Source organism: Apostichopus japonicus, chromosome 1, assembly GCF_037975245.1.
Source record: "Apostichopus japonicus isolate 1M-3 chromosome 1, ASM3797524v1, whole genome shotgun sequence".
In the NCBI taxonomy this organism is placed as follows: Eukaryota; Metazoa; Echinodermata; class Holothuroidea; order Aspidochirotida; family Stichopodidae; genus Apostichopus; species Apostichopus japonicus.
The window spans coordinates 5,535,083-5,561,430 of record NC_092561.1 but is presented as its reverse complement, the minus strand read 5'-3'; the positions used below and the strand labels follow the sequence as shown (position 1 = coordinate 5,561,430).

General features: G+C 38.0%; 3 protein-coding genes across 3 annotated transcripts in view; 1 reads left to right on the top strand and 2 right to left on the bottom strand.

Moving 5' to 3' along the window:
• LOC139965285 (glutamine-dependent NAD(+) synthetase-like) overlaps positions 1 to 4,204 on the bottom strand; it is a 30,967-nt gene extending 26,763 nt beyond the window's left edge. The window contains exons 1-3 of the mRNA XM_071967496.1: positions 3,589 to 4,204; positions 1,838 to 1,898; positions 492 to 608 (exon numbers count right to left, since the gene is read on the bottom strand). Of these exons, the coding sequence (XP_071823597.1) occupies positions 492 to 608; positions 1,838 to 1,898; positions 3,589 to 3,673 (263 nt within the window). The 5' untranslated portion in view covers positions 3,674 to 4,204. The remainder of the gene's footprint in view (positions 1 to 491; positions 609 to 1,837; positions 1,899 to 3,588) is intronic.
• A 49-nt stretch (positions 4,205 to 4,253) lies between these two features.
• On the top strand, positions 4,254 to 9,564 carry LOC139965278 (uncharacterized). The gene is made up of 2 exons (XM_071967484.1): positions 4,254 to 4,655; positions 5,867 to 9,564. Exons 1-2 carry the CDS (start codon positions 4,651 to 4,653, stop codon positions 6,801 to 6,803), a joined length of 942 nt encoding a protein of 313 aa, XP_071823585.1. The 5' UTR covers positions 4,254 to 4,650; the 3' UTR covers positions 6,804 to 9,564.
• Positions 9,565 to 10,500: 936 nt separating this feature from the next.
• LOC139965092 (gastric triacylglycerol lipase-like) lies at positions 10,501 to 25,806 on the bottom strand. Its single transcript, XM_071967349.1, has 8 exons — positions 24,750 to 25,806; positions 23,316 to 23,629; positions 22,427 to 22,577; positions 21,297 to 21,389; positions 20,040 to 20,192; positions 18,972 to 19,043; positions 16,565 to 16,636; positions 10,501 to 15,417 (listed from the first exon to the last, which is right to left on the bottom strand). The coding sequence occupies exons 1-8, from the start codon at positions 24,972 to 24,974 to the stop codon at positions 15,154 to 15,156; spliced, it is 1,344 nt and encodes a 447-aa protein (XP_071823450.1). The 5' UTR covers positions 24,975 to 25,806; the 3' UTR covers positions 10,501 to 15,153.
• Positions 25,807 to 26,348: the final 542 nt, after the last annotated feature.

Sequence of the window (26,348 nt, the reverse complement as noted above, 5' to 3'; positions counted from 1 at the left end):
TGATTGTAATGTGGAGCCCAAAGTGATGATCAATGATTAATTCTAAATCCTATAAACTTCTCTTTTTACCGCAGATATATAATTTCTCTTTTTTCATAATTTCATATCAATTGGTTAATATAACAGTGAAACCTGTTTGATCGATACTACACCCAGAGGTACAGTAGGTCAAGACTTCATGAGCGGGGGTGGAGGGGTTGGGGGGGATTGTCGAAAAACAGATTTCCTGCACATTTTCACAGTAGATTATCCATCGTCTTTTTGGAATTGTCTGTATTGGATGTTGCTAATCCTACACAGTTAATCTAACAAAGTTGGAATATTTTCAAAAGAAGAAGGTATACTGTTAAAGTGTTAAAGTTCAACTTATGTTAAATGAAGGTAGTAAGGTACAGCACAATGTGTGTTCAGCATAATCATTAAGTGGTGAGATCCAGGTCAACATTGTCTTTTTGTACAGAGATGTGGAGAACTAGAATTCCTACACTCACATTCCAACGTCACAAATGATCTCCCTGGTGATAGGAGATTTGAGAAGCTCAGCCAGGACTTGCCAGGAGTGAAGGCATGTGTCGGATTCATAAAAGTGGTCGCTGCATCCATAGCCACTGAAAATACAAAGAAAATGACAAAACATGGCTGTTAAGTAACTATAACTAAGACAACAATTCTCTGTTAGATTCTGTAACAAAAATTAAATAATGCAATTTCTGGAGCCTGGTACACATTTCAGCAAACCCAGTAACTGTATTGAACTTGTGTTAGTTACAGTATCCAACAAATGTATCAAGTTACAGTAGTGTATCAAGTGACAATAGTGTATCAAGTTACAGTTAGTGTGTCAAGTTACAGTTAGTGTATCAAGTTACAGCACTGTATCACATTACAGCAGTGTATCAAGTTACAGTAGTGCAGCAAGTTACAGCAGTGTATCAAGTTACAGCTCAGTGTAGCAAGTTACAGCAGTGTTGCAAGTTACAGCAGTGTATCAAGTTACAGCAGTGTATCAAGTTACAGTTAGTGTATCAAGTTACAGTTAGTGTATCAGGTTACAGTTAGTGTATCAAGTTACAGTTAGTAGTGTAGCAAGTTACAGTAGTGTAACAAGTTACAGATTGTACTAGTGTATCAAGTAGTAGTATCTAGTCAGATGGCTCAGATGGTAGAGCAGTGAGCTAGTAACCTGATGTCTCGTTAACGTTCAAGTCCACTTAAAGCAGGGTTGTCCAACCTTTTGCAGAGGAGGGCCACATGGAATGATTATGATGAAGGAGGGGGCTGCATGAACCCTACGCTCGATTTTTCGCCCGAAGCCCAAGGCAACAAAATGTGAGCACTGCGCGCGGAGCACACTGATTTATTTTCCTTCCTGATAAAACAGATGAATAAAGTCCAGCCGCCCCACCCCCCCTCCTCCGCTGAGAGAGTCACACAAAGTAACCTGTATGCAGTTTTTTTGGACCCAGAAGGTTCGAATGATTGATTTTATAGCTTCAACTTGTTATCAATAATTCTGCTCAATAAAATTTCGCACCGTAGAGCATCTCTGGCGGGCCGGACGCAACCCTGCGGCGGGCCGGACTGTGGCCCGCGGGCCATAGGTTGGACAACCCTGACTTAAAGCAAATGTCTTGTTCTCTTTAAGATGCCACATCTCTTTATTAGGATCTTAATGTCATTAGGAACCAGATTCTCTCGGCATAGGTACATACATATACATAGAGAGATAGGTACAACAAGACAACCACTGCACACTTCATATTCACAGAGCTCTCTGAAAAATCTAGAAGGGGCTAAACATGTCTAGAACTGTATATCATTAAAACAGTTTATTTACCATATTTCCAATTCCGGTCCAAGTCTGTAGCTTGCTCCTTTCTCTTTAGCTATCTCAATACCTGAAATAAATTAATAACAATTTCCAAATTCAAATACAGAATATCCATTAAACATAATAATCATAAATAGTACCTCCATGTACATATTGTATCATAGGTCTGTTTCAACATTATACTTTCAGCTAAAAGCTAGTTTTATTTTTGATCAGTTTTAATAAAAACCAGCTGTTTGCATTAAATTTGGTAATTTTACCGACCATTGAACCTATAACGAATCTTACACAAAATAAGTTTACACACTGATGCAACTAACAGTCTATTCCCAATTGTTTTTGCAAAATATGAAGTCTTTGGTCTCCTCTTCACTTATACTAGAAACGTAACCATTAATTTAGTATCAATTCCACTCAGTGACACTGAGCCAAGAACTGTACTATACAGTATATATGGGTACACAACATTTGGATTCACAAAGTGGTTTCACGTTTTTTCTTTGCATCTTTTGAGACAACTAAAGAACTGCTAGGATGTGGCAGGATGCAGGCAATTGGTAACTTTTTATTTTACAGGAAGTTAACAGTAATTTAATTTAGTATGGAGAAAAACCCACTGAACCAAGATTTCAATAATATTGCCAATATAAGGATGAGGTAGTTGTATTTAGACTGTGCCATGATACTGTACGTACCACTAAGGAAATACCCCAAGATTTGATAAATTTTCGTCAAAAAACATTAAATAAAGATACATTCATGTTGTTAACAGATCATGAAAGCTACTGCATAGGATGATGTAGACTTGAGAGAAAACAATTTGATGGTAGATTTGGTCAATGTCTTATAGGGATATGACTGTCAATATATAACATTCATCTTTAAGAGAAAAATACTCTTCATTATAAGTTGAAAAGCCCATAATAATATCATTTTCCTAACTAAAGAAATGGTTGATTGAATGAAGACTACTTTGACCCTTTATGATCCTCTTATAACACTCTTGAATCTATTTAGAATTTCAACAAAATGCAACGTTTTGGTAGAAATATTATTTGTGAATTTGGGAGTATATATGAAAAAAAAGACAAGTATTTTTGGATGAATTGCCCGGATGATATCGTGAATTCTACTGTTGCCAGATGCATTCAAAAAACGAAAATAAAATGCCCTCCCTGTCATTCTCTGGGCTGTATCAAATGAAACATGGGCGTACCAAAACTACTGTATAGTGCGATCCCTTGCCACACAGTATGCAAGGTACTGTTCTGTGGCTTCTGACTGGAGCCCCCCGCAAAACAATAGGCTATATAATATATAAGGATCTCCAACTATGGGCTGGATAGCTCAGTAGAGCACTGGGCTTGAAACCATAAGTTTAATAATGGTTCAAATCCCTTAACTGCTACAGTAGGCTAAGCCATTAATTTCTTTGCTCTTTTCCATTATTTATTATTAGACTTTAACCCACCATGCTAGATTTAGTAACAAAACTGAGCCTCTGAAGGCCCCTAAATGCCACCCAATAGAGGCTACTTGGCTTAATGAACCAAGGGCAACTTATACTAGGCCTAGGACCCAAGATGTTACCCCAAACACTACTCACTAGGCTACTTATCCAGGCTTTAAAATAGTTTGTCAAGAGTCAAACTTCAAAGCTCATTGTTTGAAGGTCTGGTCTAAAATGAAATATTATTTTATGTCACTGGCTTCATCGTGAGCGATAGGCCCAACTTACTTTTTCTAACGATACTTACTCTTTAGAATTCTTGCGAGATTGCCTTCGAAGTCCATGGCCCATTGGTTTAGCGTACATGCTGCCAGGGTAACCGTGCGACCCATCGTTACTGGGTGGGCCTAGTCTATGATTATCCGAACTTCACAATATATATCACATGAAGTTAGGCCTTAGAAGTCACGAAAGCTAGGCTAGATTGTTCAAATGGAAGATCTATCGAACGCACAGCAATCAGTTCTAACTACACAAGAACGAGATATACGGTAATTTGATAAAGAGTCCAGACGGGAAATTCAATTATTTCAGCCTCCTTTTCTCGCGTTACTAGGCTTGTGCTGTGTTGAATGTATGTGGATTTCGTGCGCAATTGCATGACCGTCTCATGCTCAGCTCGAGTACAGTACAATACAAGTAACGCGTCTTTTGGACCAGGTGACCAAAAATATATAGGTAAGGTAATACCTCGCTAACGCGACGAGTTCAGGAGCAGTTAATTTGTTATCTCAGTTTCTGTAGCTGAAACATTGTATCTGAGAATACGAAAGAGAGTGGAAAATGAATGATCAAAGCATTTTGATTTATAGAAAATATGATGAGAAATTCTCATGATCACCTCAATGTATGACATCGGCTAGATTGAATACCCCGCGAACTAGCAGCCGACTTGAAGCAAGTTCAATATTGATATTATTTTTGTGAGCCGAAGGAGAACCAATAATGTGTAAAGATCGATGAGGGAAACAAACCTGAAAACCCCGTTACACGTTACTACAGCTGTATCAAAATACTATCTGAACACCCAGCTGGCTGAACACCAAGGGCGTATTGCCATTCTTGGGAATAATGTGAAATGGGGGATTTCCAATGGGAAGTATGTCAAGTGCTTCGCGAATGTGTTTCAATGAATAAGGGCATAGACTAGCCTATAGGAGCACACGCATACTGTATCGGCGAACAAATAAGTAACAATACCACTAGCATAAACCGATTCTGAAGGTGACAGCTTATTTGAAGGCGACGGTTTAACTTCATCATTTTTATTTGATAATACATAGGTTACCCACTGCAGTGGAGGGTTGACATGAGGTGAGCAAACAATAAGTCCTAGCCTATGTAGCTAGTTTCCTCTCTTTTTTTTTTCAAATGACAATCCAGTTTAGCCTAGGCCTATAGTACATCTAAAGATACACATCAACAAGGCAGATTTAGCTGGCTACATAAAATATGTAATATAGGCCTAGAACTAAACACTTAAAGGCATTGAAGACTCGCCCCAAACCGCATGCGGCCAAAATGCAGACAGTAATGAAACGTGATACCGTGTTATCTTTAGCTGGACCTGAGATGTCCATCGCTGTATCGTTTATACACTGTGCTGTGGGTATTGACTGCAGCTGTATGTACTGACTGTACACTAGGAGTAGGACCGACGGTAGCAAGTTGTGTGTGCATTTTTAGGGATCGATGGTGGTGTCTAACACTTCTGTTACACCTCATTCGAAACTAGGTCAGATTACCAGCATTAGACGTTTCTTTGTGCGCGAGTCTTCCCACCCTTTAAAGGCTTCACATATGATGGTGCCAGCTCCACAGTGCAGCACTAAATGTGTTAGTGTTAATCCATTGTTTATAGTACTGCACATTCTTAAACAGAAACTCAACCATAACATGTTCTCTTAACTTCATATTATCAAGAAAGCATCTTTGGAGCATTCCAGAAACATTACTAGCACACACTTTGTTTCATTTGTTTTTAAACTATAACATATATATCAAGACCTATAAGCTTCTGTGTAAATTTGTCATCCTTTAAAGCTCATGTTGAGTTGTTGTTGTGTGTCCTAAGGCCAATGTGAGGCTGCATGAGCACAATTTTTTTTCTCTTTTCCTTTTCATTTCTTGATCATAAATTGGTGGAGCCCTGTTAAAAACATAGCGAGCCACAGAGTTGCAGATTGAATGAATCGCCAAAAATCTGGTATCCATTTTGCAAATGTTAAATGCTATAAAAATGGACAAATTGCTGTTCACGAAAAACTGCACGAAAACGAAAGGTGCAACTCAAACAAAAAGGATCACTTCTAAAGCACTACAGAACATATACTCAGAAATATGAATATGCAGTATGTATTTCCATATTCATTTGGATGTCATGCTTTGTGAATGAAAAATGAAGATAATTTTGCTTACAGCATTCGGCATGATGATACATATTAGTTTACAGTTAACAGCACAAAGGCTTATGTAACATGATAACGCTTATAATTAACGAGAACTGTACTGTACTTCTTCATCAGCTACCTACCATACCCACCACCAGTTCATCCACTGCCAATCCTCGTCAAACCTCCTGGGTATGACGAGTCAGCAGGCTATCTTCGTCACCTTCTGGATGAGATTGAGCGCGACATCATCATGCCACTCATCATAAGGAATCATGTTACCGTACCGTTCAAAGAGCTCTTGAAAAGGATCGTAGACAGCTACAATGTCAACTTGACGACGCCAAATGAACGACTGGACTTTGGTGATAGTCCTACGCGGTGGGCCTACGTCTATGTCTTCCTCATGCGACACAGCCATCTCGTGCATACAGCCTTAGTCGAGATGACAAAGTTCACCCAAAATTTTGTTTCCTGGCAGTACGTCCGTACGTTTGACGTATGTGCCATCGGTGGCGGACCCGCCACTGACATCCTAGGGTTCGCTCTGTTCTTGAAAACGTTGAACATATCGAGCGACGTACAGGGAACAGTTATCGACAAATGCGGCGAATGGGGCGACACCTGGACGAGTCTGCACGCAAGGACGAGTGACTTGAATATTAAGAATATTGATTACGTGACTTACGATTTAACCTCAGAGGGCAACGTGCCAGACGAGGTCGCAACGAAGATAAGAAGGGCCCATCTGGTGACTCTCACCAAAGTCGTATCTTCCCTATCAGCTTTCGTGTGCAAACGACCTGCTCATCTCCGATTTCCATTTTTGAGGGCAATATCTCCGGGAACCTTTGTTCTGTTCATTGACAATGAGAGTGGCCCTCATAATGGTCTCTTCAGAGAAGCGGTTTCTTATACCTCTGGGTTTAGAGTGATTGCAGATTTCCACAGTGACATGGCCTTCCCATCAGTCTCGGGACCAAGTCCTAACCACCCGTTGGTCGGATGGCTTTCTTTCTTTCCAGCGAAGATTGGCTCGAATCGTATTATTTTTCTACAAAAGGTTTGCTAAATTTTTTGGTTTTGTAAAGGTTTTTAAATTTCCATAAGTCAGCTTTGCAAACTTTAAAGACCTGTACTGAAATAATTTTCATTTGTATGCATGAAAATACAGGATCAATTTATGCAAAGTTCAGTCCTTTTGCACGGCTTTTAATTACTGTCATAGACTATTCTTCGCATCATGTGACAGGGCAAATTTTAACAGGAGTCAGATCGGCCAAGACGACCTGATATCTGTTCGGACAACCAAAATAAGCTAAAATTGTGGGCGTCTAACGGATGAATTGTTGTTTAAATCAACTTGAGATTGCATTGTTACTAATTCCCCCAGATATTGTAGGTAAAATAATAAATTGGTGTCCCTTCCATACCTATAGTATGATCCACACAAATGGGAGTTTTACAGGCCCAAAACTATATTGTTTTAATCACCTTAGAACCTACTGTACACATCTATCCAACAGTGTACATATTAGTCGTTCTTTGTTTACGTTTAGCTCCAATTCTTTTCGGGCAACCGGCGTATCAGACAGCTAAAGTTGACCTGGTTGTCTGAGTGACAACCAGACAAAAAAAATTCCTTAAATATATTTCCTGATGTCAGGTTTCTATTCAGGGTTCTTACCTCACTTCATTTAAAACTCAGATCTTTATAACAATTTGGGGAAGTTGAAGTACAGTAAAGCATTCAGTTTTATAGTTCTAACCAGACAAATCCAAATTAACAAGGTTAGTTGACTTATAAGAACCGTACGTTTAGCATTGACATAATGAAGAGAGCTTTCTCAATGTGGATCGTTAACATGACTGTGAGCTCCGGGCTCCGCTGTACAACTACAGAAGTTTATTAGTGGTCAAAGTTGTAGTGTACGAAATTGCTAGATCTTGCAATCACCCGGCTATCTTGCCAATTGCCTTGCGTGCCATGTCTGAGACTGAAATAGACTTGCAATAACCATGTTTTTTAAATTTTTCTACAAGTTTTTATAATATATTATATAGTAATATAAAGTTGCTCTGACATTGGTCATCCATTAATCATAAGGGATTGTAGTAGGGATGCAATGCCTAGTACAGTACCTTATGTGTTGACTGTGATCAATAGCAAGAGAGAGATAATTGCAAGTGTGTATATAGAAATATAAAGTTGCTTTGACATTGGTCATCCATTAATCATAAGGGATTGTAGTAGGGATGCAATGCCTAGTACAGTAGCTTATGGGTCGACTGTGATCAATAGCAAGAGAGAGATAATTGCAAGTGTGTATATAGAAATATAAAGTTGCTTTGACATTGGTCATCCATTAATCATAAGGGATTATAGTAGGGATGCAATGCCTAGTACAGTAGCTTATGGGTTGACTGTGATCAATAGCAAGAGAGGGAGGGAACTGAAAGTGTGTATATATAGAAATATAAAGTTGCTTTGACATTGGTCATCCATTAATCATAAGGGATTGTAGTAGGGATACAATGCCTAGTGCGGTACCTTATGGGTCGACTGTGATCAATAGCAAGATAGAGAGAGAATTGCAAGTGTGTATTTATAGTAATATAAACTTGCTTTGACATTGGTTATCCATTAATCATAAGGGATTGTAGTAGGGATACAATGCCTAGTGCGGTACCTTATGGGTCGACTGTGATCAATAGCAAGAGAGAGAGAACTGCAAGTGTGTATATATAGAAATATAAAGTTGCGTTGACATTGGTCATCCATTAATCATAAGGGATTATAGTAGGGATGCAATGCCTAGTGCAGTACCTTATGGGTTGACTGTGATCAATAGCACAAGAGAAAGAATTAAGGATACGGTTGGAGGGGGTGGAGCAGAAGGATGGTGTTAGGGATGAGTGATATGCTGTCCATTATCAAATACAGCTCGAAGATGATGATGATGATGAGGGATGTCAAGTTTCCTCTCGGAGTTTATATGTGGTAGGGAGATGATATTGAAGGAGGGAGAGGATGGGGCTGAGGAGGGACCAGGGTGTTGTACAGTGTGCAATTGCTTTGCTATTGCACTGAGTGTGACAAAATATATGCTAACCTTTCTGTAAAGGTGTTAAATTGGTAGGAAGTGGTACCTTTTTTCCTTCTTTTTTGGGGGAATCGAGGTGATATTATATTTGCATATATGCAAATAAAAGTGAGATGCAGCCTGTTTCTTCAGTATAGTTTGAGTGGTAGTATAAAATGACTATTCCATGTAGAAGAATTAACATTTCACTTATGTCTTACAGTGTTGTTGTATTTTTACTTTTTAGAGATAAATCCTCATTCCTTGAAATCAGCTATTGCCAATTTATAAATTATTTTGTAGATTTATAGAGTGTGTGATGCAATACTATAAATATGCATTTTTAATATTCATGATTAATATATTTTGTATGTAACTGTGTATTTTTCGGTTGAGTAATATTACAGTCAAATATATGCAATCATTGATATATTTTTTTTTACACTTAATCATCTGAAATATGAGATCCCTATGGCAACAGTACACTATAATTAAGTTCAGTGGTAAGAGCTACACCTCAGCTATAAGAAACTCTGGTAATATGTTCATTTCAAAAAATTGCCTGAACGAAAGTACTAATTCAAAGATAATGGATGGAGAAGAGGCTCCAGATTCCAACCACAGGGAGTGGTAAGTGGGAGACAGGAGGGATGGGGAGGGGTGACGGTGAACCACCCAGTGATGTTGATGATAATGACGACTAAATTCTTGCAGAACCTCTGAAGACCTCATTTTGCTTCCCCCCCCCCCCCAAGAAAAAATGCAATAATAACACCCTCCCCAATTTTCCATCCTCCATTTTAGACATTTAGTTTGAGTACGCTTTTTATATGCTTTGCTAAGTTTTTCGTTCTTTCTCTTTTTCGTTTATTTTCCTTTGTCACGTTGTGAAAAATTCTTTTATCCCAATACTCTTACATATATATATATATATAGATTTGTATATCATTTAGCACTAATAAATCTTTCACAGGGGTTACTTTCATTTTACCTGTCATGCTATCAGTGAAAGCTCTCTTTTCTTAATTAAATGATACCTAGAGGACACCATGATGTCTGAATGACACTCATAATGTACTGTCAGCTTATGCAGCCTACTACTCTGAAGACACCCTTTGTACTGCAAGGACATCCTTTTCTGCTATGAAGACATCCTTTGAACCCTGAGGACATTCTTTTGCCATGAACACCCCTTTCTTACCCTGAGGACACCCTTCCTGCCATGACGACACCAATTTGTACCCCAATGACACCCTTCACGTTCTGCCATGAAGACTCCCTTTATACCCTGAGGACATCCTTTGTGCTGTGAAGACATCCTTTATACACTGAAGACATCCTTACTGCCATGAAAAAGTGGTAATTTATGCCCAGATGACACTCTTTAATTCATGAAGACATCCCTTATGCCCTGGGGGGACTTCCCATAGGGTGCAGCCACAAACCGGCGCACGCAACTATATTTACAAGTTACCTCGCAGGTCCCCATTTATACACCTGGGTGAAGAGAGGCAATGGAGATAAAGTGCCTTGCTCAAGGACACAACGCAATGATCTGGCCAGGGCTCGAACCTGTAATCCTTAGATCACAAGTCCACTGCCTTGAGTCCTTGACCACGAAGCCCTCCTAAATACAGTAAATATGCCAGCTGTGACAGACAATGATGACAAACACAGACAAATCAGTACCAATTTTAAAGTATATTTTGAATAATTTTATAGTACAATAAAAACTGCTACAAATTAATATTTACACTTGAATATGTTACTTTACAGGAAACATAGTCTTGCATAGAGAGACCACTGATACGTAAAAGAAAATAGTAACAGCGCAGAAGAGATTGTATAAAAGCCACTCCATGGAAATCCACTCCACTCGAGTCCAAAAACATTGTGTGCTTAGCACTGATGGCTGATTTCATGACTTGGGATCAGAAAAACTAAAGATTCCAGGTACACATGTGTGGAAACTAAATCTTATTGTTTATATATATACTTGACTTCATACTTATCATAAGTTGCCTAAGCCTACAACCATCCAATACTCGGCTCCTTTAAGAAAACTTCCCACAAGCCAGTTTCAAAAGCACAGGATGTGCTTCTTCAATATTGAGAAAGCATTTAAAATGACATATTTTTTTTTACATCCTTTTTCAAAGCATCGACTCGTTACGCGTGATATCAATACGAAACATTTTTCAAAAACGTTCAACCCACTATAGCTGTGTAACATTGTTTGAACTTACATAACACTCACTCATCCATTGTCCAAATATGTTTCTACTGTTACAATACACTATACAAAAATTTATCACACTTTTTAAAATTTTACCAGAATTGATATTAGAGTCGGAAAACAATCTTAAGAAAACATTTGCATCAATGAAGAGTCCCACACGTTTAAACCTCATTTTTGGTATTGCACAAAGTGAGATACGAGGTATCATTTCAAAAAACATTGAAATAACATTTCACGACAGTATGTTGGCATTTTCAGTGTTCTTTGTTTCAAGCCAAATGGAAGGTCAACTTGGTAAAGTACACATCATCAATGCAGCAACATGAGACACTGAGGATAACTCACCTCTTACAAAATGGCTGTTTAATTATCAAATTTTTATTGTCTGGTCTCTGGTCAATTTTGGCAAAGTTGATCATATGCAGTTCAAGCTATTTTCACATGTAAAGCGAAAAAAAATTATCTTTATTCATTTTATGCAGCATATCGAAGACAAAAATAAAATAAAATGATTTCTTAGGGTATTAACTTTTGCTATTTTTTTGTGCACATGGTGTACTTTAGAAAATAGTATCAATCACTCAAGAAAAAATGTTATAAAGTTTATGATAGTATTTACACATGCAATTTAGGATAAGTATAAACATGGGGCTCACATTTGCAGCGGTGTGTACAAAAGAGGAGGGGATGGGGGTGGGGGCACACCGTCTAGCATCAGTCACAGGAAAAATTATTCAGTCTGGAGAGGTTTTTCTACATACAGATGGGGAAAGTATCAGAGGACTACAAAATGGCACACACAAACTTTGCAGCCAAACACAAAAAATCAAGAATATTTATTAGCACAATCTTGCATTTAGAGCTAAAAATAAAAATTATTTATGGTCTCAATATGCCTCAGAATGTACCATTTGATGTATAAATCTTTAATTCTTTTCTCTGGAAAAATGACCCCCAGATCCCCCCCTCTGAGTGTATATGTGTCAGTCTTACCCTCCTTTATAGAACCCTTCATTCACCTATGGATCTGCCATATAGGTTCAGCCCCTACATAAATCAGTCAGGAAATTAAAAAAAAAATCCCCTTTCTCGCTCTCTTCCATGTTCCAATAATCTTGTGTGTCCCATTTGTCCACGTTCCCCTTTTTCCTCCATTTTCCGTTCATAGAACATCCACCTAATAATTAAATCTTCCAAGCCCTCTTACCTTCAGACATTTACTCACATTGACTTTTCAAAGTAGAGGAGCAGTCTGTTAGCACGTTTATTTTATTTCTATATTTTTTAATGTTTCTGAATATTAGCATATATATTTACACTGACAGTTTGCTGTTCTAACATCAAATAAAATAATTAGCCAAAACTGACATATTTCCCCATAAATACAACCTGAAATTTTTTAAACATCTTGGACCAAAAGTCACTAAGTATTTAATCATGATGAAAATGAAAGAATAAAATAACAAAACAATTAAAACATCCACAAAAAGTTAAATGTTTACAAAACTACAAAGGGTTATCAATTTTCAAAGGTTACGAATAATTTTACACCCCTGTCACTTTGGAAGACACATAGGCATGATAATATATCATTGGGCAGAAGATCTCCATATATGTTATAGTCAAAGAAGGAAAATTTGAGTTCTAGTAATGTTTCGATAGTTTTCCAGAAATTCTCCTTTAAAATATATATGCTACATCTCTCCCCGGTACAAGGCGTACTTTAATCATAATCCGTTTTGATATAAATCCTCAAAACACCCTCAGGGCAATCTTGGCTGACCTCCTCCGCCCCCCCCCCCTGCACCCAGCCCCTCTACCCTTCCTTACATTTCTCCTTATGAAATTAATACTGCACCTCAAGATAAATGCTATACTACCTGACCCCTAGAAAATGTGGTTCTGCTACTCCAGAAAGGCTTCTGTACCAATGTGACTCCTTCTCTACCTCCCACACCATATCCTCCAGCCCCTCCCCCCCCCAACCCCCTGCCCTTCTTTTTGTGAATTAACTGTTTAAAAGACAGAGGTGCAACTCATGTTGTAAATTTTAATCAAAGCTCTAAAATCAGGACAGACAAACTTAACATAGGTTAAAAATTGTACCTGTTCTAAAGTACTTTGACTCACCCACTGATTTGCAGTTTTGGTGATAGATTAAAAACTTCCTAACACTTTGTTTGAAACGACAAACCGGTTACAAGCTCAAGGGAAACTAAACAAGTGAATATGCCTGTGAGGTGCATTGTTGTTGACATCCAATGAATTGTTCACAGTAGTCTCACCATCATGTACAATCAGGACCAGGGTTATAGCTAGGAGATTGTGAGTGCTGGTTAAATAAATTTGCGAAGCGTAGCGAGCGAAGCTCTCGCATCTCACGGCCGGGGGTCCAGGGGCCCGCTTAAGGGTGATGTTTGCTACTTTTCAGATTTACAATTGGTAAATAACAGAAAAAGGTGACGTTATTATCATGTTTTACGGCAAGGGAAAGATAAATTTGTTACTTTTGTTGTATTTCACAAGCATTTTACTATTTTTTTGCGCCGGCCAGTGGACTGTTTATTCACTTCCAATGCTGGCCGGCAGGCGTGAGTGGCGGTTACCACCGGCCGCCGCCGGCCAGCGTGGCTATAACCCTGATCAGGACTATACCCAGGAATTCAGACATAACATCTGTAACCCAGGAGATTCCCTTTGTATTAATTTTGTGAGATGGCCTCGCAAACCTATGACCTACATCGCTGCCCCACCCTTTCAGAGAAGGAGTCAAAGATGAAATGATGGCAATCCAACTTTTATAACCCATGCCATCATCTGACATCAAAAATATTGGCTCTGAACACTCACAAATAGCAACAAGTAAATGTTCTTCTGCCTATTTAACATTGCATTTTATCTCATTTATTGTTAGTACGATTGACATTAGGACGTTTAACAAACTTTTTCCAGGCAACCATGGCCTCTGAACCCTCCCCACCCCCCCCCACCCCAGGTATGCTCACGACCTCCAGTGTCCACAAACCTGTTACCACCTCTCATATAAGAGAAATCGCAGTTAAAGACAAACTTTTGTCTCACAAATTGAATCTAACTTTGGCTTCATTTCTTCATTTGACAACACTTTTAATTTTTTTAAATTATTTTTGACCTAATCCATCATTCCTTACCCAACTTTGGTGGTGTTAAAAGGTACTTACTCACATGACCTTATTTTTTCATTATTCATCAACCCAGCTACAATCAAACTGCAAATGCAAACCTATACAGCTGAGAGAAATCTTCTAATTTTGAATTTTTCACATGTGACAAACCAGTCTCAGTACAAAACAGCCAAGCTACAACATGACTGTAGATGCAAAACTACAGCATTGAGATTTTCTTTGAATTTTGAGTTTTTCACATGTGACAAACCAGTCTCAGTACAAAACGTTCCTACAATCAGCGGCACTTTTTTAATAATTAATTGAAACAAAGATAGCCTCGCTGTCAATATTTTCACACCCCTTTGAAGCTTCAGCCAGCGTTTGAACTCATTGTCGAAGAAAAGTATTGTACACGATACATATGAAGACATATAAAAAGGGAAGTTTGCAGGCAAGCCAAATATTTGGTCATCATAACTTACATTAAAATTCGCCTCTAGGCAGCCATCGTATCTTTATACAGGTGCTGAATATTCATTAAGTTAAAGGCCACTTATTTGACCTCAATATTACAAGAATAATGCTGCCCTCTGCTTGGTTAGACCTTCTTTTACTACTAACTGTACATCAGTAAAACTTTCAGGTCTAATACTAAAATGAAACAAAAAATCCTTATACATAGGTATTTGGTCTATGCTTTCTTTCTAATTATTCAAACTCTCTGTTCCATTTAAAATTATTTAAGACAAAATTCAGGAATTAGCGAATGTATATTTCCATGCGTCTTTTACTGAAATGTTTAAGATATTCTGCCGTTCCAGGTTTAAGCTGCGTCACTCTATAATAAGTATATATATATATATATAGTTTCTGAGTTTGTTAGATGGAACATGATAACTCTATGAATATTCATGTCTCTAATATTACCCACTCATAGTTAACTACAAGCTGACATCACCTCTTATTAAACCTCAGTTTATCGTCAGCCTCTGCGAGTCCGATCTTCTCGATGATCGGTTTGTATATTTTGTCCGCCGCACTCAGACCCCAGATGAAATCTAAATGATCGTACTCGGCGATGAAATTGTTCCCGACCAGGTGCTGGATCTTCGGGACTAACCCCTTGACGTCTTCAGGATCGGCCAGCCAATCCATGCCGCCCGAGAAGATGGCCGTCGGTGTAGTCATATTTTCCGGGTAGTACTGGGGAGGCACGGTCTGCAGGTAATGGGTTAAAAGATTAAAAAGAGAAAGTTCTCACTGTGAATTAAAGGGTGTGAAGACTGGCGCAAAAAGAAACGTCTAATGCCGGTAATTTGACCTAGTTTTGAATGAGGTGTAACAGAAGTGTTAGACACCACCATCGATCCCAGAAAATACACACACAGCTTGCTACCGTCGGTAATTAGACACTAGTGTATAGTCAGTACATACAGCTGCGGTCAATACCCACAGCACAGTGTTCAAACAATGCAGCGATGGACATCTCTAAAGATAACAAGGTATCACGTTTCATTACTGTCTGCATTTTGTAGCGACACAAACAAAACGTCACTTCAGATGGCCGCACGCGTTTGGGGCGAGTCTTCAATGCCTTTAATGTAGTCATGGCAATAGGACAGGAACAGCCTCATGATATGAAGAGCCTCAAAAAAAAACCTGAAAAACTGTTGGAATGTCAATTGTAAATGAATTTTATTCGAACCAGATTTGGGGACTCAAAGTGTGTCCTCCCTCTCGAGTACAATCTTCTGTACTCGTACATGTACGCAGAGAGTTCATCTATTTTATGCATGTACTCCTTCTCTTGACTATGTAATAAAAATCAACTACTACTACTACTCATGACTTTGTACCCATAATCAGGAAATTGTACTTTTTTACTCCTAAGATTACTACTAATCATGATTTTTAACCCATACTCCTACGACGTCTGGATCAAAATCATGGTCTGCTTTACAGTGCAAAGTTTAAAGCATAATAGGGAGACATTGCAAACTGCTTGAATGGCCAGTGAAATTCAATTTTCGCACCGATTTTGTTGACAAATTTGCAGAGAACTGCAGAATGAGTTGATGCCATATATTCAAAACTAAAGTAGTAAAGAAGTTTAACCCCTGATCAACCTCGCGAGAGGTCCTGTGAGGGAAAATAGATTTTTTTCATCAAAGAAAAGACAAGGTTTTTTTTATTATTATTATTTTTTATATATTTTTTTGAGCCAGGGAGTGGTTGACAAGTGAAGTACTGTTACAATAGCATTGGATAGAAAGCCATGGGTGAATGGAGGAAAGAACCCAAAGTCAGGGGACCAAGGAGACAAAGAGCCAACGAGGGAGAGATTTCTATTGAATTCAAAACTCACCACATTGTAATGCGCCTTGTTTTTATCAGCCGAGCCGTAGTCGTACATCTGGAACAGGTCAGAGTTTACCATCTGTCATAGAGGGAAGAAGATTTAGATCAGTAAAAGAGTTGTTTTTCTAAATGATAATTGCGTTGTCAATAATTGGGGAAGATAATCCATTGACAGTAGAGCCAGCCGCGTGCTGCCATGACCGAACACAACTCTACCGCAACCACCACCAAGGTTTTGATAGTCCAGAAGACACAACAAAGTTGAACAATTGACAACTCTCCACAACGTCCGTTTTACTGTGATCAACCAGGGATTGTTTAGGTCACATGCAACATAATCCCCCCCCCCCCAACACCCGGAATGGTTACACTTGTTGAAACTGGGTAATCTATGCAGTGTTGCACACTACCTGATGCACGTGAGGAAGCAACTACATGTTGACTGTCCCCGACTGAAGCCAATGTGGCTTAAAACTGCTCAAATTTTTTGTCAGTTGTAGTCTTAAACACACCCACGCTGCCAAATTACCTATGATTTGTTACAAATGTTCAGTCGGGCAGTGGGCAGCCCCTTTAATATAATTTAATTTAATTGAACTACTTTGTCGGAATTTGGCCATTGGCAGACAATGTGAAAGATACCAAGGACAAATTGTATTCCGTGATTCTCTGTGAAAATTGAAAACAACATTTCATTTATCGTGATATTTCCGTATCACTATATTCTTGATATCATTGATTCTTGATATCAGAGATATTTTTGCATCGAAAAAAATTGCGCAGCTAATTCAGGAAAAAGGACATCAGTGTATGATCTGTGATGTCATCATGTTACAAATACTACAGAGCAAAAAATATCATTGCTTTGCCTTTTACAGTTTAGACTTGAACAAAAGTGAAATTTTGTCCTAAACTGTCTAATATTATTTTTCTTTCCTGAAATGAACTTCAGCTATCTTTCATGATGATGTCACTCAATCTATTTTGTTGCCAGATAGATTCATGAAGTTAAAGCAACATTTAGATACCATTTTTCTTTCTTTATTTCTATCCTTTTATTTTCAAACTCAAACTAGTGGGTTTGGGGGAACTGTATGCGATTAATTTTAAATGTGGAATTTTTGGTGGACTCTTTTCTCATTATCTGCAAATATCCCTAATTGCTCGCCAATTAACGTTGTTGGCAGGGAGAAACTTGGGTAATATCTTAGTTTGCTGTTTTGTGATTGATATATGTAAAAAACTTGATGGACATGTCAGAAAAGTAGAAAACGGCGACCAAATGCAAAATGCTGCTTTAAAATCAACCTTACAAAATCCAAAGCACTGTTTTGTCACCCAGAGAAAGCACTGCATGTGACTTTGTGAAATTATTTTGGTGAAGGTGACATTGTATTATACGCTTGCTGAAACTCATTTCGAGAGGTTATGAAAGGATCACAAGTAACGCTAATCCATTTATCATTAACAGCATTTAGAGGAAGTTCTCTTCATGATATTATGATAAGCAGAGATAATTTGTTTCATAATGTATTTAACTTAGAAAGGAAATCAAAACAATATCTCCTTTTGAAGCACACGGAACCACCGAGCAATCGAAATAAAATTCAAAACAAACTGAATTACCGAGATTTGCTGAATGGTCATTGATAAATGATAACAAAGGAACCCCTCAAAGCAAAAGGTTTCACTTTAGATGAAAGATACTTTAAAACAAATCTAGTCCATAAATGCTGTTACTTTACAGCCTGACCGTGTTCCCTAAATTCCAATCATCACAGAGTGAACTGTTAGCGCTACAATAGAAGTAGTTTCCGCATGTTAGCGATTACTACCTCACCCACTCTCACTTCCTCTTACACTATACTACTGCGATGCTTTCTGATAAAATATTATCCAAAAAGTTATATTTTCTATTCAAAGATCTTCCAACTGCATAACTTATAGGTAGTACTATATAAATAATGTGACATTAAATGTTGTTAGATACGGTAAAATGTTATAAAAAAATTTCAAAAAAGTTAGAAACATACTTTTAAAGCAATTTTTGACAGTTTTGGCCACATGTGGTATTCATAGTTTTGCGACAATCCTTAAAACATTCAGAAGTAGTCATGGTGACGTAAACTGACCACAGTGGTTACTATCCCAGTTTTGGTACCATCAGGCAATGCTTTTTACACAGTCCCTTATCTCTGTGCTGGGCCTTTACCAAACTAAACTATGAGCCCTTTACCTTCACACGAGACGTGAAAACAATCACACAAGATGCAAAAACAAACTATCCTATCTCTTACAGCAAATTTAACCTCCCACGGACGAGAGACACTTAATCCTACCCTACCATCGGAACCTTTCTGGGGGCAGGGATGGGGCGGGGTGTTGTGTATCGGGGTCAAGTTTAGAGTACCAACCTGAGCAAAGTGCACCATATTCTGGACTGAGGTACCAGACGGCGTGTGTGCCAGGTAGACTGGAAGCCTCGTCTGTGAGGGAGAAAGATGAAGATAGGTATGTCATTGCAGAGGATAGCATAAATTACAGAAGATGTTCTGGTCATCAACCAATGAAAGAGAGACAATGAAATGTCATATCGGTGATTTAAGGAAGATTTCACATTTTTCATTGTGCTTCAAGAATCAAGTAATGTGAATCCAACCTTCTAGGTATGTCAAAGGATACAAAGAATGTATATAATTTAATCAAGCAAAAAACTGAAACTATTGACATAAGTGGCTGTGTGATGTGATTGTTAGATTCAATACTTCTGTCCAACATATGAATGGAAATAAAAAAAATTGTAAAAACAAGTTGATTTCTCCATAATAGAATAAGAATTATTTCTGAGCTGTTATGTACGTGGTACACCATTATAAGCATTTGTATTACATAGGTTCATGATGACTGTTGAGTTAACCTCTCTCCTTTACATAGCATTCACATCTTCATGCAACTTCAAGGAACATTCTAAGGGACACTGCTCAACACTGGTCATGCCAAACTAGAATATGTTTTTGATATTTTATTCGTAGAAATATGTTTAAAATGAGTGCACCCAGCTTGAACAATCACAGTTCAAGATATGTTTGGCAAAACTATGACCATACTGCACAAGAACAAATGATTTAATTTTACTCGTAGAAAATCTTACAATGAAAATTGCAGCTGTCAGCTTCAGAAAATACTTGATCCATGATGGGGAAAAAATTGGGGGAAAAAACTGTTCTAACTAAAGAATATAAAAAAAAATAGGAAAACACCTTACCTCATCGTTCCTTTGATGTAAGAAACAATTTGAGTTCACTTAATAATCGGATGTAGGAAATATTAATTCACGTTGTTGCCCTACAAATAGTATAACTTTACCAAGAATTGCTGAATTAACCACTTGTAAATATTTCTAAAAAAATAACATAAAACCTTGCCAACGCTTTAAAACGTTTTCTTTCCAGTTATAGGGATTTTATTAAGTATATACTTACTTCATTCAAATTGTTCACATCAAAACCACAGATAATAAATAGGATACTGGAACAAAAGATTTCACTTGAAGGCGAGCAAACATCTGTGGCCAGCCACTTAGTAAACCAATCACTTGGTAAGAACTCCTTGACACCAAATAAGTCAAAGAGAAACTGAAACCAGAAAAGAAGACACATTTTAATAATGACAACTTTGTAGTATAGTTGTGTAAAAAACATGAGGGTCTACATCTGCGATGTTATTTTCTTAACTTTATTTTTCACGAAACAAACAGACCGTGCTGCTAAAATAACAGACCTGTATCAGTTTGTTACATGTTAGTAATATGCACAGAAAGTAGAAAATTTGACACAAAAATCTGACTTTTCCTGTTTTGATGATCTATTTTAAATGAAGACCCATTTTGTGGATCACTGGGGCTGATAATCCATCTAATTGTATCTTATAAGACAAACAACTTCAACACAGTACCCTCTTAGCAGCATCAATTACTTCTTTCACGTTTTGCATTACCATCAAAACATGTATACCGAACGAATTCCTTGCCAAGGAATAACAAAGCAATGACAGTATCTGCCCCCCCCCCCCCCACCATGACCATACAGGTAATCATATCCAGTATGGCATCTCACAAAGCACTGCAAAATTATCAAACTGCTATGAAAGTCCAACGAACGTATAGCAGTCGTTTACATACCAACCATATTATTTTAAAAGAGACAAAATTCAGAGGTACATCAAAACTGCTACACAAATTTTGAACACACCCAATTCTTTCAATGCCTTTGAAAATCATCAGACCCCAGATTCTCTTGACCTATTCCTACTGGCCGCCGTGCAGTGTCGATGGACAGAGTCTTCGGAACGGGCACTTTTACTGGATGTACCGGGAGAAACAATGGCTGCATCAACTACAAGCCTGCCTCATACAGTAAATTCTCTGAACACTCATCGAAAAAGATCGGCCTTGATATAAGCCGGTGCTCGTCCAAGATCATCAAATGAATATCGATCGTTTCGCTCTGCAGGCTTCTGAACATTAAAACTAAAACCACATTTGGCCTCTCCCTTTTACAAATGAATTTGCTTCAAAAGGTGCTGATCAATAAAAGTCCTTTGTTTTAGCAACAATTGTCACATGTTTTGAATGCTATTTCTGAACAACAACATTACTAGAACAGGTTTCCTTGACATCATCTTTAACATACTGTATTAAAAAAGAGAGAGCAAAAAAGAGGATAAAACGTGTCCCTTACTTGGATTTCTGGCAAGAAGGTTGCTAAATATCGAAGAGGACTGGTCATATTACCAACAGTAGAAACTGGTGCCAAAGCATAGAAAGTTTTCACCTGCAGGGAAGAATAAGGAATTTAAAATCAGGACATGGTGAAAAAAGGAAACAAGAAAAAACCAAAGTTAAATTTCCTTTGAAAACAAACTATCTATTCATTTAATATCATAATTAGCTCATTCCAAATGAAAAATCGTTTCCAAACTTTTCTAATCAATTTTTTTACTGTATGTTTTGAATACTGTTTCAATGAAGTCACTGAAAAACTATATAAATTGATGTGTTCTGGAAAATCTGTCAAAAAAGTAGACAAAGTGTAGGTAGAGTACAAAACTGTGCTAATGAACATGAGTGTATTCATATTCTGGTGCACCCTACATTTAAAAGTTGAAAAGAGAATTCAAACCATCACCAAACACATAACATTTTTGGTCCTGCGCATACATATACATATGACACTTTCACAAGGATGCTTTAAGATGATGGTCCTCTTTTTATGGGTGAAATTACATTTTTCACAAAGTTTGGCTAAAATCTCGGAGGCACTTTCCCACTGTACTCAGTGATCCTTGAGTAAGCAACGGCCAGGATGGCGACCTTTGAAACAATGCTCTTTGTATAGTATATTTTGGTAATTTTACCTGAAGGTTTGTAGCAACAGTAGATATACATATCACAAACTGGACTGAATCTCTTACTCAGAAAACAACCGAGTCTAAACACTCCACTAAGAGATGTAGACCTGCACTGTAGAAGGTACTATGTGAGGGTTAATTCCCAAGAAGAACTTTCTCATAAAGCTCTTCAACGTGACAGACAAAACTGTGAACAAAACTGCAAGTATCAACTGCAAAAGAATTCCTGTGTAGGGAAAAGTGAAGAGAACCTAACAGTTTGATTATATCAGAATCCCCTTCAGAGGTTGACTGGTGAGTCTCTGAAGAAAAACCTGCTAGAACACATTCGGCCTTCTAGCACTATTTATCTAAACTCAACTTTGACAAAACTTTAAGGACTGGATGTTCACAAACAAAATATATATATAAATATTTGTTATCTCTTGGGTTACAATATTAATTATTAAAGTGAACAAACCTTCTTAGCAAGTTCCTTATTTTTGGAAAACCCAGCAAAGCCAATCATGGTTCCTTGAGAGTGACCAATGTAGTACAGCTGGTTGCGACGGGTTAAATTTAGGGCATAGTTGATCATTGCAGGTAAGTCATACTCTGCCATCTGGTCGAAGCTATGTGAAAAGGTCATTTTCAGAAGGTTGAAAATAATCAAAAGAAAGTTACCGACGACAGTTTTGCGACGATAATCATAATAATCAGCAGTTATATTTACGACGATAAAGCGACCATAAATGTGGGAGAAACCAGCAAGGGTTTATGGATTACAACTTACACATTGGGTGGCTTCCAAATTCAACATTTTAAATCAAATTTGGAATCTTTCCTTTGGAATCTTAAGAAAGTTATTTCAGATGGGAAAACCTTAGATTGCTCTTTGATGAAAAACCCACCTTACCTGTAGATTAGCTTTAGCGCAAGGCAATGAAAGAACAATTGGATATGCCTAGAGCAAGTAAGACATTGTGTTTTTATGTAAGTGCCGTATATTACTTGTAAGAACGTTTAGTTTGCAAACTATACTGTTAATTGTCTCCCATTGCTTAATTAAATAGCAATTTTATGAAAATATACAGCAAGAACAATGTTTTAAGGAATTCTTCAATCAGGCAAACAACATTTTCAAGGGTAATTCTTTCAATGAGGCATGTTAGACTTGAACTTTCATAACTGTTAGAATTGCACACTTGCAAGTACACAAACTTTTCATAGATCACTTTAAAATATCATTGGGAAAAATATTGCATGTGATGATTTTAAACAGCAATTTAAAGGGGTACCGACTGAAATTAGTAAACCGGTAACCTGGAACAACTTTTTGGACCGATCCCATGACTAAAAATTATACATACCTCCAGTCCCAAAATTCCACCTGATCTGGAGTGTAACGGATGTGCTTTTGAGAATAGGTGTTACCCCGCACATTTCCCAGCCACACGTCGTATCCAGCATCAGCCAACAGGAAGGCTAGACTTTCATTGGCCAGATTTGTAATCCAGTTTGTGGATGAACAAAGAAGGCCGTGCTGGAGAAAGACTACTGGCCTTGGAGTATATTTAGTCTCGTTTCTGCCGTACGGGATTCTCTGTACTCCGAGAATGAATCCATCGTCGGTCAAAACGGAATATTCTATGCAAGGATAACCTTTACTCAGGATGAGTTGACTCTGCAAAATGGTTTTTAAAGGAAGATCTTTATTGGCACTTGCAAAATGCACATGCATTCAATACAAACTCTGAAATTTAAGAAACATTAAAATTAAAAGCAAGTTTACTACTCAACCCGGATATAAAAATCCTGTGCGTAGTGCCGTTACATATTTACACTTTGTAGACATCTAATAAAGGCTTCCTTACCTCAATTCAGTGTTACACTAGTTGAAAGAAAAGCATTTCTTTGGTTTGACGAACTTACTACTTTGACCAAACAGCCATAGTTATGCCTGCCCCAACTACCATCCTCAGGAGCTACTGTACTGTAGTCAAAAGACCTAACAAATACCAGTTTGTAATGTACTGAGCAATGAACTGTAACCTATAAATAATACTAGGCTCCTAATAGTGCACTTGAAAAACATAAACATACATTAGACCACTGCAGTACTGGTCTTCTAGACAGCAAATATTGCCAGGTTTATGTTATATATTCTCTTCTCTTTTTTTGTGCTATTTATCATATATTTTCTTCTTCTTTTTTTGTTGGTATCCCTAAAATCTCAGTTATGTCATTACTTTTTCAGGCCTAGCCTATATCTTGTGTTAATTTCATTTTTTATACTTGCCATATTGTGATTTACTTTTTTTTTTCATTTTCATTTTTACCCTTCAGACACTCATCATTTCACAAATACCTTCATTAAAGTGAAGTTAACATAGCCTCAACAAGCATGGACACATAGCTTGGTCTGTGTTAAGTGAGGTTAGGCTGGAGAAGGGGTTAATTCCTCAGTGAAATCTCAGAGTATTACTGCCTAGACTATACCTTAATTACCCTAAAGCTAGGCCTAAAGAAAATCATATCAACTGGTTAGTCCAACAAGACATACCAGCATATAGTTTATTCAACCTAGGCCTAATCCTTATCGACCGTTTAGACACGCCATTGATATCATGTCCCCCATTGGTCAATCCCTGTACACACCTTAGAATTTGCCTTCAGTGTGGTCAGTAATTAATACACAATGCCGTTGAATAGAGCTAACCAACTAACACAGGCCAGGCCTAACAAGTTACATCACATTCCTAGCCTAACCTAACAAGTAACAGGTTGAACTTAATAATTCTTACCGCATTCATGTTTACTTCTGGATCGACATTTTTCCTGTTCCACGGCCACGTTAAGTTAAAAGGAGCTGCATCTAGACATAAAATCCCGCTCGAAAGAATGAAAAAGAATAAAATAGTGGAGTACATTGTGAGGATTCGATACCGTCCGGACTGTACACGATCTTGCGCTTCTGGTTCTATATTGAGAAAACCCTGTGATCGTACGTATACATAAACAAACAACATCGCGTGACCGCAGTCACATGGAAGCTAGCAGCCATTATGTAAGCAGAATATAGTAGCTGACTAAGAGCAGACAATAATGAAACAACACTATAACCGCACACCGACGGTTTACTATACAACAGCGCAAGAACTGAGCTGTTGGATTTTTGACTAGGGGACGGTCAAAATTTGCCCGTGTGTGTCATGTATTGTGTGTGGTACATGTGTGTGTCTAATTTTGTGTCAAGAACTCCTCCTTAACGGCTGGGCCGGTTTTCTTCAAACTTGGTGTGAAGATACCACAGAATGAACCTATATAAGACCCCCGAAATCAAAGGCCAACTAGAGGTCAAGTTTACAAATGCTAAAACTCCAAGGGGAAACTATGAATCGACATGGAACCTTCAGGGGTGTAATGGAAGTGTCAAGTACTATAAAAAAAATATGTGGTTGCCATGGGAACTGGGGTGTAAGGGGACTGGGGTTGAGCGGATCGTTTGTGTTGTTGTATGGTTTTCGTGCCCTGGTTCTTTCTTGGGTGACTTTTCTTAACAAAGTACCACACTGGTACTGTATTCGGGGTTCTGCATCCTCTACATAAATAGAAATAAGGGCGTTGAAATTAGACAAACTACTGTGGATCCCCTCTGATACTATTATCTGCTCTGAATGGCTGCTAGGGATACGTAATCCTGTAAGGCCGTTGGCGTCTTTTGCCTACGCGTACTAATGACAGGGCCCAACCGAGTGCAACGCTAAGGCATGCACTAATGGCTGATGTAACTTATTGTCTGTCCAGGGAGCTGCTACTCTAACAGCTCCCTGGTCTGTCTGTAATGGATTCTGTTGTCTGCTGCAATTGGCTGCTGTTAGTGGCTGCTAAGAATGTCTGCTAGCTTCAAGCCGGTGTGATCGCACATGTGACTATGCCGGTTTTTAAAGTGAACGTTCTAGCATATTACAAGCTAGATAAAATACCATTTGGCAGATAGATTTTCTGGCATTCGTACAAGAATGATATAACCAAGTGTTAATAAATAGTTGGCAGAATTTGTAACAAGTATGAGTGTTAGAATTCTTTTATTTTCGCCCTTAAGTCGCAAGACCGAAAACTTACATGATAAGAGCAAAATAAAACAGGTTATCGTCTTCGGGTTCCAGAGGCTTTCATACGAGCATACTTTACGCCTTTGTGTGACGGATGACTTGCATTTTTGTTTGAATGCACTGCCCCATTCATTGTGTTTAAAGAAAACTAATAAAGACCAATATTTTGTTTTAGTCCACTATTGTGACAATAGCTGGGGACGACCCCCAAATGTTCCTTGCCGAATTGTTTTCAGAATTCTCCACATTAATTTCAAGTCTTACTAATTTGAGTGCCATTTTTGATAT